Raw genomic sequence first — 13652 nt, 5'->3', positions numbered from 1 at the left:
ATGCTTAATTCATAGAATTTCGCTCTCTCTGGATGGATGAACTGTTTTTCAGCAGCGTGTCCGTGATCAATAAAACCATAAAATCAATACACATAAGTTTGTTCTGCTTCTTTTTCACTTCATGCAGAGACTGACCGGCAGTCTGGAGGAGTGGAGGGCGTCCGGTGTTTGAATTTCTCTGTCAGACTCTCTTTTTTATTTGTTTTTGTTGTTCTTTCACAAAACTGCTTCTGTCACAACACCCTGAATTACTTTCAGCAGAGTCTGTAAGAAAAAGTGTCCGCCGTCATCCACGTTTGTGACAATCCGTCGCACCGAGACAACAAAGGTACGATCCCTGAATGCTTCATTTAATTGCGTTTCCTTCACTTTCATCTGCTTCCTCGCATCCTCAGTGGGCGGGACTACGACGGGAGGAGAAAGATGATGAAAGAGGAACGGAGCGAACGTGTTTTAGAGAAATTAGACGTCCTTTTCTATCAAACATCATCTGAGGAAACATCAGACACAGCTGGATCATCTGTCTTCGGTCTTTTGATGCCTCGGAGTTGATATTTGATAAGGCGGTGGGATTTTCTGTCTAAATTACAATAAGAGTGCATCGTTATAAAACGTCTTTTATCTTTAAATTTCAATCACAACATCAAAAGTAGAACAATCTTCTTTAAAAGCAGGAAACAAACGTGTCTGCACAAACTTCAGACACAGAATGAACATCATGTGTTTCTTCTGCATCGTCTGTTGATATTCTGTTTGTAACGAAGTCATTTAAGGGGATATTCCAGTGTAAATTTAATCCATGGTCTAACACACCGTGAAACTGTGTTGACTCCCTCTGGAGAGATCAAGTTAGCAGACCGCTAATTTACGGAGTTTTATCAACCTCAGAAACGACCGCACGACAACAATACACTGCAGTAAATGGATCCAAATATAAACCGCCACCAAAAAGCCACAATAATGCTCAGAACAGCACCAAACTTCAGCAACAGTACAAATAGGGTCTCAGCACATAGTCCGGGGCATCTAACCTCCGCTAGCTTAGCTGGATTTCTACTGAAAAGCTGACTAAATTTACCACTCTTCTGCAGCAGCTTCCTGTTGACGGGAAGTCCCGACGAGTCGATTACCGAGTGCAGTAGAGTTCCGCAGCTCATGGATGAAAATGTATTATTATGACTCATGGAAAAGCAATCAAAATTTCATATGTGTCTTACCTGCCAGTTTATAACAGTTATTATCGAGAGCGGACAGGGAAAAGAACAGAATTGAGCATTTCTAACCGCACTCGGTAATCGTCGCGTCAGGACTTCCCCGACCCGGAAGCTGATGGAGGAGAGTTGAAATCTGTTTTAGCTTCACAATAGAATCCAGCTAAGTTAGCAGAGGTTAGATGCCCCGGACTATGTGCTGAGACCCTATTGGTACTGTTGCTGAAGTTTGGTGCTGTTCTGAGCATTATTTGTGGCTTTTTGGTGGCGGTTTATATTTGGATCCATTTACTGCAGTGTATTGTGTCGTGCGGTCGTTTCTGAGGTTGATAAAACTCCGTAAATTAGCGGTCTGCTAACTTGATCTCTCGAGAGGAAGTCTAACACAGTTTCACGGTGATTTAGACCATGGATTAAATTTACACCCGGAATATCCCTTTAATAATCCAGGTTATGATGACAATATATATCATCACTGATGGGGAGATAAATATAAAGAAATATTTGTTTTTAATTATACCGACAGCTCACACACGTCCAGTAACTTGAACGAGGTGGTTAATCAGCCACAAGTGAACTCAGAGGTGACGTGTTTGATCGGCTTGCATGCGTCCGATCAATAATAGATTTCCAATAAAGGCACGTCTCGGTCTCATTAAAGACTTCAGAGAGGCTGATCCATCGCAATCAATCCTCGTAATAAAAAGAGAAGTACTGAATAGTGCAGTGACAATAAATACACTCATGTAAGCAAGTGAGTCATCGACCTGGTCCAACAGTCTGAACACCTGTGGAGGGAGAATCTGTAGTGTTGCTCCTCGTTGTGTTCTAGCTGCGGTTCTGCAGGTGAAGTGGACTGAGCGGGCATCTGGTTCTGATCCGCACCACACGTTAGAATAAAGTGCGGTGTTGATGAGGGTGTGTTGAAATTTGTTCCAATACCAGAAGAGAACAGAAACATCTGTCTTTCAACAGGAAGAAATCTGGAGCAGAAGCGGACTCGTGGGTGGCTGGACATCGTCTGGACCGGTTGGGTTGAAGTGGGGGATGGGAGGGAGAGAGAGAAGGGGGGGAGGGGGGAAGAGATAGAGAGTCCGATAGAGAGGGGGGAGAGAGAAGAAGGGAGAGAGAGAGGGAGAGATAGAGAGTCAGATAGAGAGAGGGGGAGAGAAGAAGGGAGAGAGAGAGAGAGGGGGAGAGAAGGGGGAGAGAGGGGGAGAGAAGGAAGGAGAGAGAGAGAGGTAGAAAGTGGGGGAGGGAGAGAGAGGGGGGAGAGAAGAAGGGAGAGAGAGAGAGGGGGGGAGAGAGAGAAGGGGGGAGGAGGGGGAGAAAGGAGGGAGAGAGAGAGGGAGAAAGTGGGGGAGAGAGAGAGGGAGAGAAGGAGGGAGAGAGGAGGGAGAGAGAGGTAGAAAGTGGGGGAGGGGAGGAGAGAGGGGGGAGAGAAGGAGAGAGAGGGGTAGAAAGTGAGGGAGGGATAGAGAGAGAGAGAGGGAGAGAAGGAGGGGGGAGAAGGAGGGAGAGAGAGAGAGAGGTAGAAAGTGAGGCAGGGAGCGAGAGAGAGGGGAGAGAGGAGGGAGTGGGGAGAGAAGGAGGGGAGAAGGAGGGAGAGAGGGAGGTAGAAAGTGAGGCAGGGAGCGAGAGAGAGAGGAGAGAAGGAGGAGAGAGAGAGGAGGGGGGAGAGAAGGGGGGAGAGGAGGGGGGAGAGGAGGGGGGAGAGAAGGGAGGGATAGGATAGAGATGTGCTTTACTACTAGATATAAATATTAATATTACTTGGAGTTTTCACAGTTTGGCGGAGCTCATCGTAAGTTTTTGTTTCCGGCTCTCTGGTCGTCGTGGTGACACCACCAGTTACTTTGGGCCAACAGGCCGCTATCTAAATTAATGGAGACGGAACCAGAACTTCACATTCAATGGGTCAAAGAACTGTATGAGTAGAATTAGAAGTCAAATCAGAACGTCTTTTTACCCACAGGTCATGTGTCCGTCAGCTCTCATGGTTTGAGTTGAGTTTTTGGTTATTTCCTGTTTTATTTTGTAGATTTAGTCCTCGTGTGTCACGTGTCACTTTCCACTTCCTGTCTTTGTCTGTTTCCTCTGTGTTCTATAAGTTAATCATGATTAATTTCACCCGTTTCTTCATGTCCGATTTTTTTGCGATGGTTTGTTTAGTTTTTCACACTCGTGGATTATCGTTTTGTGCGGGCCGTGTTGTTAATAACCTGACTGTTGTTGATTGGCAATAACAATTAGTTTATATCTAGGAAACAAAGGTCAATTTACAAGTCAGAGTTTAGATGTAATACAGCTCAGAGACGGGAAACAGAGGAGCAGCATGGGAAGAAGAAGAAGAAGAAAAAGAAGAAGGACGCCTCGTTAAAACACACACACACTGTCAATGGCTGCCGTCCTCGCTCAGCTGACCTCAGGCTTGTTTGAACCTGCACTCTACTTATCGATACGTCCCTCCCATCACATTTATCAATACTCCCTGCCGCTTGATAACGTCATCAGATTACCCGATCGATGGCTGCCACTGTTGTATCAAATCATAGCTCTCTGTTATCAATACCCACGACTGTGTGTATTCAATTAGAGAGGACGGCGGATCGATAACCTGCAGCTGCTGCGGACGATCTGGAAGCCTCATCACTGCCGGCCGCCGTCCTGACGAATGATAACGCAGGAGGATCGATCGGTTGTGCTGGCGATAACGTCGCCCTGTCCCGGGGTGTTGCCCCTGGAGACGCCGGTGCATGTTGAGACTTTGATGTCACAGATTCTGATTAAAATAGTGGTTTATTGTATTTTTACAAATTTACACAGACATTATTTTTAGAGAATAAGTTTGTATTTTATTCAGTTTCATACGAACAAAAGGGATATTTTATGAACTGTTTATATAAATCTAATTATTATATCATTATTCTGTCCTCAGGTCTCAGTCTCAGTGTGACTTCTTGATTAAAGTAAATAACAAAACTTATTAGACTCATTTTGATCTCAGTGTCGTTTTAATGTCAAACTAATTAACTTTTACATGCAAAATAATTCTAAACACTGCATTATTTCGTTGTAATCCTCATGTTTTGATAAAAACCCGAGAATTACTTTGGGGAGGCTTAGTGAAATGTTCTGACATTACAGTTGCCGTGGTAACGGATGTATTTGTTGCCAGCTGTTTCTTGGTCGCCATTGTTGTGTGGTTTTCTGCACATTTAGTCCATAAATCTTCAGTCTTACATGATACCGATCGTGTTAACTGACCTCAACCTGCTGGCAAAAAAAATGTCTCGTTACCAAAAATGAAGATTGCAAATTAAAAAAGACTAAAATATGTGTCTTAATTCTGAAAATGTAAGTAGTGAGCGTAGTTAGCAGGCATCCATGTCTCCGTCATTATTGGTTTAGTCTGAGTGAAGACATAGAAACGATCAGAACCACAGAGGAGGAGCTGAGAGCTGCAGACGTCTCATTCCTGCAGAACTACGAGGCTGCAGTGAAGAGAGTCCAACAGCGCCGGCTGCCAAATGATCCAGAACTGCCCTCCGGAGCTCTGATAGACGTGGCCAAACATCTGGGCAACCTGACCGTCAACATCTGGAACAAGATGAGGGAGATGGTCTCCTACACTTCTTTTTAACTTGACTCAACTTTAACTTTAACCCAACGCTCCAGAGAATAGTGATAAGGTTCTGTTTAATTTAAAGGGATATTCCGGTGTAAGTTTGATCCATGGTCTAAATCACTGTGAAACTGTGTTAGACTCCCTCTGGAGAGATCAAGTTAGCAAACCGCTAATTTACGGAGTTTTATCAACCTCAGAAACGACCGCACGACAACAATACACTGCAGTAAATGGATCCAAATATAAACCGCCACCAACAAGTCACAAATAATGCTCAGAACAGCACCAAACTTCAGCAACAGTACAAATAGGGTCTCAGCACATAGTCCGGGGCATCTAACCTCCGCTAGCTTAGCTGGATTTCTATTGTGAAGCTAAGAACAGATTTCAACTCTCCTCCATCAGCTTCCGGGTCGGGGAAGTCCCGACGCGACGATTACCGAGTGCGGTTAGAAATGCTCAATTCCGTTCTTTTCCCTGTCCGCTTCTCGATAATAACTGTTTATAAACTGGCAGGTAAGACACATATGAACTTTGATTGCTTTTCCATGGAGTCATAATCATACATTTTCATCCATGAGCCGCGGGAACTCTGACTGCACTCGGTAATCGACTCGTCGGACTTCCCGTCAACAGGAAGCTGCCTGCAGAAGAGTGGTAAATTTAGTCAGCTTTTCAGTAGAAATCCAGCTAAGCTAGCGGAGGTTAGATGCCCCGGACTATGTGCTGAGACCTCTATTTGTACTGTTGCTGAAGTTTGGTGCTGTTCTGAGCATTATTTGTGGCTTTTTGGTGGCGGTTTATATTTGGATCCATTTACTGCAGTGTATTGTTGTCGTGCGGTCGTTTCTGAGGTTGATAAAACTCCGTAAATTAGCGGTCTGCTAACTTGATCTCTCGAGAGGGAGTCTAACACAGTTTCACGGTGTGTTAGACCATGGATTAAACTTACACCGGAATATCCCTTTAAGACAAACAATCTGGTACTTTGAACAAGAAGTCTGGACATTTTTTCAATGGAACTGGGTCAAACGTGAAAGTAGTTACAGTAATGAAGATGGAAAATTGTTATTTTGTTTTGTTTGCTGTGACAAAAGATTGTCAAGCTTAATCCCACTGATGTTTTGATCTGAAAAGACCGAATAATTACATACATTTGCACATGAATATTAATAAAACACGGCCAAAATAAGATAACTATAGATGAAGTGTGTGTGGAGCCAATATTTTTTCATATAATCTGAGGCTACTGGTCCATCCACTCGTCTACAACACATGACAATCAAAGGAACTCACTGTGGTATGTACTTTAATACGTGATCAGAAAATAGAACAGGCACGACAGAGCTCCGCCCCGTACCTACACAAGGAAGTACAGGTTGTTTCCTGGAGACGAGGTTCAGTGACTGAGAGACAACAAGAATCACTGTCAGAGTCGAATCAGCGCACTGATGGAGGCCAACGACCACAGAGATTAAGATTGAAGTCGCCTAAAGTGGAGGGAGTGAACTGACAAGTGACGACAAGACAAGACAACCGAGAGAGAAAATGGATTCGCAGTCGGAGGAGGATCTGTCCTGTCCCGTCTGCCACGACATCTTTAAAGATCCTGTCGTCCTGTCGTGCAGCCACAGCTTCTGTAGAGACTGTCTGCAGAGATGGTGGAGAGAGAAACTGATAAAGGAGTGTCCAGTTTGTAAGGAGAGGCCTTTAATGAGTGATCCGCCTCGTAACCTGGTGTTAAAGAACCTGTGTGAGAGCTTCATACAGAGGAGAGATCAGAGAGCTTCAGCAGAGTCCGAGCCTCGCTGCAGTCTGCACGGTGAGAAACTGAAACTGTTCTGTCTGGACCATCAGCAGTCGGTGTGTCTCGTCTGTCTGCACTCAAAAACACACAACAACCACAAAGTCAGAGCTATTAATGAAGTCGCGGAGGAACGCAGAGGTGAGCTCCAGAAGACCCTGAAGCCTGTTTGGGAGAAACTGAAGGTCTTTGAACAAGTTAAAGGAAACTGTGTTGAAACAGAGTTACACATATTGGACCGGGCCCTGAGCACAGAGATGGAGATTAAAGAGCAGTTTCAGAAGCTTCATCAGTTTCTACAAGAGGAAGAGGAGGCCAGGATCTCTGCTCTGAAGGAGGAAAAGAGCAAAAATGTAAACTGATGAGTGAAAAGATGGAGGCTCTGAACAGAGAGATAGCAGCTCTATCAGAAACAATCAGAACCACAGAGAAGGAGCTGAGAGCTGGAGACGTCTCATTCGTGCAGAACTACAAGGCTGCAGTGAAGAGAGTCCAACAGCGCCGGCTGCCAAATGATCCACAGCTGGTCTCAGGAGCTCTGATAGACATGGCCAAACATCTGGGCAACCTGAGCTACAACATCTGGAGCAAGATGAAGCAGAAGGTCTCCTACTCTCCTGTGGTTCTGGATCCAAACACAGCCCACTCAGATCTCTTCCTTTCTACAGATCTGACCAGTGTGTGTTGTGTTGATGGACAGAAGCTTCCTAGAAACCCAGAGAGATTCAATTCTGTAATCTCCGTCCTCGGCTCCGAGGGCTTTGACTCAGGGACTCACAGCTGGGACGTTGTAGTCGGAGCGAGTCCGGCCTGGATTCTCGGCGTAGCAGCAGAATCATTCCAAAGAAACAAAGACGTGGGCTCGCAGTCTGGATTATGGAGAATCCTGTATTACAAAGGTGAATACACAGCATGCTCCAGACCGGATCCAGACACGGTTCTGCCAGTGAAGAAGAAGCTCCAGAGGATCAGAGTTCATCTGGACTGGAGCAAAGGCGAGCTGTCGTTCTCCGATCCTGACACTGACACACACTTACACACCTTCAAGCATACCTTCACTGAGAAGCTGTTTCCATACTTTAACACTAATAAACCATACTTACTGGAGATATCACCAAGACGAGTGTTCAGCGGCATCTACTTACCTTCCAGGTAATGTGTTGGATTCATGCTGCTTTCAGAACTCCTCTCCAGAGAATAACGACAAAGTTCTGTTCAGTTTAAAGACAAAGGATCTGGTCCAGATGTGACCAAGAGACTTGGTTCTGTGTAAAGATGAAGTAACAATGACACTGACTGGTGATCAGTAAACTACCACGCACTTCTTGTTTTTGCAGTTTACATTCCTGCGAACCACAGATACGCTCAAATGTGTCATTTGTGTCACAGGCTGTGAAGCCAGTGACGACTGTTCAGGACTGTGTTTCAATGTTTCTTTAAATTTAAATGATATTTTACACCTCGAACGTGATCTTACAAGTTTTTTTTTGTGGCCTAAAGCAAACTAGAACGTAAGAAAACTGAACCCAGAGAAACATTTGCAACAAAAATAAATGTGAAGTGTTTGTGGTTTGCAGAAACTTACATTGCTAAAGTTCATTCTGGCAACAGTGTATAACTTTAATATTTATTACTGTTTGTGGTCGATCTGAGTTAATCCATTTCTTCATTCTGTATTGTCCTTATTATATATATTTTAGAACTTGAAAACTATGAATGTGGGTGATTTTGTTATTGGTAGCTTTTTTTCAGCTTAGGTTGTGCTGACATGGTTTCAGTTTTGTTTTACAATAAATGCATTCGGTGTGATCAGAATATAAAAATGCAAAGCTGGCAGCTGATCCTGAGGAACCAGTTTCCAAACCTGATGTTCAACCTTCATGCTTTTACTGAACTCTTTGTCTATAATCAGTTACCGTGAACACAAAGAGAGTTTCTCGTGGGTTACAGCACACACCGATCAGCCTGAACAAGACTTCCATCATGAGGCTAATATCTCAACATCTGCCAGTCAGACTGAAGACATTTTCTCTGGATATTCAATTACTGGTCCTTGAAGCAGAGTTTCAATTCTCTGAGCAAATTTGTGCTCCCCAGAGGATGATACCTGATTTAGATATTTCCTGACTTTACCTTGAGCACACATTTTCTTGCCTTTTACATGAGAAATATGATATTTGAGAGACAATTCATGCTCCCCAGAGGATGAGACTGTTGCAGTGTGAACTCTCGATGGCTGTAATGTAAACTCTTCACCCACATTATGAAAATTTGTCTGGCAGATTGTCATATAATTTTCTAAGCGCATTCATGCTCCCCGGAGGATAATCCGTTATTGATCCAGACTTTTTCCTAAAGGTTTTTTGGTGACTTTTCCTCAAGCACCATCCTCAGGACACATTTTCTTGCCTTTTACATGAGAAATATGATATTTGAGTTGACAAATAGTCATAAGATTGTGAGGCACATTCATGCTCCCCAGAGGACAAGACTGTTGCAGTTTGAACTCTCGATGGCCACCGCCGGGCCAAAATGTAAACTCTTCGCCCACATTATGAAAATCTGTGTGGAAGATTGTTGTGAAACTTTCTAAGCACATTCATGCTCACAGGAGGATGATCCTTCATTGATATGGACTTTTCCCTGAATGTTTTTATGATGACTTTTCCTCAAGCACCATCCTCAAGACATATTTATTTGCCTTTTAGATTGATACAAATTACATTTGAGTGGACATGTAGCCATATGAAGCACATTCATGCTCCGCAGAGGATAATCCTTCATGGATATGGACTTTTTCCTAAAGGTTTTTTGATGACTTTTCCTCAAGCACCATCCTCAGGACACACGTTCTTGCCTTTTACAAAAGCAATATGAAATTTGAGTTGACATGTAGCTGTGTGAAGCAGATTCATGCTCCCCAGAGGATGAATCTGATCATTTTAGACACACAGCAGCCAGTGCTGTTGCACCACTTTCAGGTCCAACTGTTCACACACACACGAGACTTTGAGACTATACTCAGTATATTGATTATTCTCAGAGGATGAACCCCTTTATTATTGTATTGACCCTTTCAGGCGTCCTGAAACACTGCCCAAAGCACTTTGTTGTTTGTCCATATGACTTTTTGCTTTTGAGCCACAAAGATGATGATGTTACTTTAATCTGGTTTTCATTGTTGCTGCCTGGTAATACAATTAAAACACAGATTTGAGTCTGTATTAAAGAAAAAAACCTCCTACATCTTTGTTCTGTGTGTCATTGAGTTGTTTATCATCCCAAATGTTTTCAACAATGATCGACTCCAGAGAGATCTGTGATTTTTTTCAACATAATAGAGCGTTTTATTTGTTCTAACATCTGGATAGATGCCAGATGATGCGTCAGAGAGTTAAGAATGAAGATGGCAGGTAGATAATCATGGACAGTGTGGGTAGTTTAACAATGAATCTGTCATGATCACACACTGCGTGACAACATCATCAAACTATGTCTTGTTTTGTTTTTGACTGAGAGAACCACAGTAGCAGACATAAGACTTAACTTCTTCCATTACATACAGAAAGAGTGAACATTGAAGTGAGTTCTGGTGAAATTAAGAAATCAAAACTCTTAAAAGTGAAAGTATTTGTGAGATCTGTGGCTTCATGTGGCAGGTTTTGACACGGCAGTCTGTGAACCAGTTGGAGTGGTGGAGCGTCTGTCAGTCTGTACAACACCCAGTCAAATCTGAGATATGATCAGCAGGGAGGCATGAAGCTCCACCCCTTACCTGATTTACCTCACCTGACACCAGACAAGACACACAGACTGTTGCTGCCTAAACCGAGGAGAGACACCGAGAGAGGATTACGTTCAAATCAAAGCCAGGATGTCTGCTGGGGGAAAGAGCTACAGGTAGGAACGCTAAAAGGGGGATTGTGACATGACGAAAGTTTCATCTTTGTAATGTGTTTCCGTCTTCACTCAGAGAGAAGATGGCTTCAGTATCAGAGGACGATCTCTCCTGTCCGATCTGTCAGGACATCTTCAAAGATCCTGTCGTCCTGTCATGCAGCCACAGCTTCTGTAAAGACTGTCTGCAGACGTGGTGGAGAGGGAACCAAGCGAAGCAGTGTCCAGTTTGCAAGGCAAGATCTCAAACAAGTGATCCACCTCGTAACCTGGTGTTAAAGAACCTGTGTGAGCTCTTCGTACAGAAGAGAGATCAGAGAGCTTCAGCAGAGCCCGAGTCTCGCTGCAGTCTGCACGGTGAGAAGCTGAAACTCTTCTGTCTGGATCATCAGCAGCCGGTGTGTCTCGTCTGCAGAGACTCAAAACACACAACAACCACAGATTCAGACCCATCGATGAAGCTGCACTGGATCTTAAAGGAGAGCTGCAGAAGTCCCTGAAGCCCTTACAGGACAAACTGAAGGTCTTCAAACAAGTTAAAGAAAACTGCGATCAAACAGCAGAACACATCAAGGTCCAGGCCCGACACACAGAGAAGCAGATCAGAGAGCAGTTTAAGAAGCTTCACCTGTTTCTAGAAGAGGAAGAGGAGGCCAGGATCTCTGCTCTGAAGGAGGAAGAGGAGCAGAAGAGTCAGATGATGAAGGAGAAGACTGCAGCTCTGAGTAAAGACATAGCAGCTCTGTCAGACACGATCAGAACCACAGAGGAGGAGCTGAGAGCTGAAGACGTCTCATTCCTGCAGAACTACGAGGCTGCAGTGAAGAGAGTCCAGCAGCGCCCCCTGCTGGAGGATCCACAGCTGGTCTCAGGAGCTCTGATAGACGAGGCCAAACACCTGGGCAACCTGAGCTACAACATCTGGAACAAGATGAAGGAGAAGGTCTCCTACACTCCTGTGGTTCTGGATCCAAACTCTGCTCACCCAGAACTCCTCCTGTCTGACGATCTGACCGGTGTGAGACGTGGAAGCAGGATGCAGACGCGTCCTGGAAGCCTACAGAGGTTTGACTCTTACCTCGCCGTCCTCGGCTCCGAGGGCTTTAACTCCGGTACTCACAGCTGGGACGTGGAGGTGGGAGACAATCAGGTCTGGGCTGTGGGAATGTTAGCCGACGCTGTCCAGAGAAACATTGAGACGCTCCCTGGATTATTCAGAATCGTGTTCTGCGACGGTGAGTACACGGCAGACTCGGATCCAGATCGGCCCGCCACTCTCCACGTGAAGAAGCAGCTCCAGAGGATCCAAGTGAAACTGGACTGGAACAGGAGAAAGCTGTCGTTCTCCGATCCGGACACCGACACACACATACACACCTTCACACACACCTTCACCGACAGGATGTTCCCGTACTTCAACACTGTCACGTCACGCCCGCTGAGGATCCTACAGAACCCTCTGTCCGTCACAGTGAACCAGCGCTGTCAGACAAAATGATGTCAGCGATGACGTTCATGTGATCCTGATGTTTATGGCTCTGTTTTTTTGAGTTTTCACAGTGTTGGACTGCTTTAAAAGTGAAGACGATCTTTCTAGACTTTTGGTATTTCTGCATGGCCTTCTCTAGACTTCGAGGCAGGTCCGTATCCACACTGATACACTCTCACAGAACCGTGGTGTGATATCAATCTGAAAAATGCTGAGCTTGCTGTTCGTCCTGTTGAACCAGTCACCACACTTTTGATTTTAACAACCAGCAGGAAGTTACAGTCCTTCTTCACCTATATTTGTCTGAATGTGCACTGAAATATTTTGGTTTTGGGGTCTTTCTTTGACAGTCGTGTCGTGTTTTATCAGTTACAGATACATTTTTCACTTAGGTTGAATGTTTCTAACTACAGATATCAGCTACATGTAGATCTAATCAGCTTTTATGAAGGACAGATAATAACTTCAACATGCTTCCTTTCAACTCTTGCAAGTGTTGATATGAATCAAAGAGCTTTACTGAACCGCCCTGATTGTAAACTTTATTCTACATTTAATGCTTTGTGTGTTTTTAATTTGCATGGTTTATTCCAACATCGTAACATTTGTACACTTAACTTTCTATCTTAAGAACACGATCTGTGCTACTGTACACAAAAGATAATAAAGCATTTAAGTCTCGTATGTCTATGGAAATATATTTTACGTTTATTTAGATTTAATATATCAAATATTCACAATAACTCACTCAACACTTTTGGATGAAGAGCGACCCGACCTTCAGTTCTAAAGTGTTTTTATTTAACGAGGTCTGAATGAGACTCGACGATCAGCTTTTCTTACAAAGTGGACCTTTAAACTGAACGTTGAAGGAGTTTTAAATTGAAGCCTGTGTTTTTGGGGGTTTCTCTTCTCTCTCTGTATCACCTTCACTCACTTAAAGGTCGTTGCTGTTCCTCTCCCAGTTCTCACAAAGAGCTGATGCGACGATGTTCCTGAGCTGCAGCGTCTGAATGAATTATGAACGATTTAATGAAGTGATTCGCTCAGTTTGATGGATTGTTTGGATCCAGTTCGCAGGGCAGAGAAATGTAAAAGTTCAGCTCAGTTTTTTTTAGAGATGTATTTTTTCCAGCCTGGTATCTTAAAGCAAAACAAATTCAGGCTGACTGAACATGAAGCCGTTTCCATTTCTGATTCTGTTGGCGACCGAACCGACGGCAGGTGTATCCTGAAGCTTCGTCCTCGTCTCCTTGGCTGCTCGTCCCTGTCAGGTCGGATTTACGGGAAGCGGCTCGGCTGTTTTTTAAGGTGGCGGCGGCCTGCAGAGCGCTTCAGGTTCAGTCTGTCTGCGTCTCGGGAGATTTAACCTGCTGCTGTAAACGCCATCGACATCAGCAGCAGAGACTTCCTTTCCTGCTGTGTCGCCCGAGTGTGAGAATGGGACAGCTCACACCAATCACAGTGCTGGTTCTGCCCCACGGGCACCGTGATCCATTTCTGGTCTAACAGTCTATTATCCTGTCCTGAAGTTTAATCTGTAATTACGGCTGTTACCGGAGGCCTTAAGGAACACAGAATGGCTGCAGTATCACATGAAGTGCTGCGCTTTAACCGCTAACA

General features: G+C 44.4%; 1 protein-coding gene and 1 pseudogene across 1 annotated transcript; both read left to right on the top strand.

Annotated features, from left to right (window-relative positions):
- Positions 1 to 6900: 6900 nt before the first annotated feature.
- On the top strand, positions 6901 to 7799 carry LOC115582839 (tripartite motif-containing protein 35-like; annotated as a pseudogene).
- Positions 7800 to 10967: 3168 nt separating this feature from the next.
- Positions 10968 to 12626, top strand: LOC115583744 (nuclear factor 7, brain-like; the record flags this gene model as incomplete). The annotated part of the gene is made up of 1 exon (XM_030420907.1): positions 10968 to 12626. A coding segment is annotated over one exon (1071 nt), but the record flags the coding sequence as incomplete, so codon positions are not given.
- Positions 12627 to 13652: the final 1026 nt, after the last annotated feature.

The sequence above is a fragment of the Sparus aurata genome, chromosome 6 (assembly GCF_900880675.1).
Source record: "Sparus aurata chromosome 6, fSpaAur1.1, whole genome shotgun sequence".
Classification (NCBI taxonomy): Eukaryota; Metazoa; Chordata; class Actinopteri; order Spariformes; family Sparidae; genus Sparus; species Sparus aurata.
The sequence above is the reverse complement of the archived record's forward strand: the minus strand, read 5'-3'. Positions and strand labels throughout refer to the sequence as shown.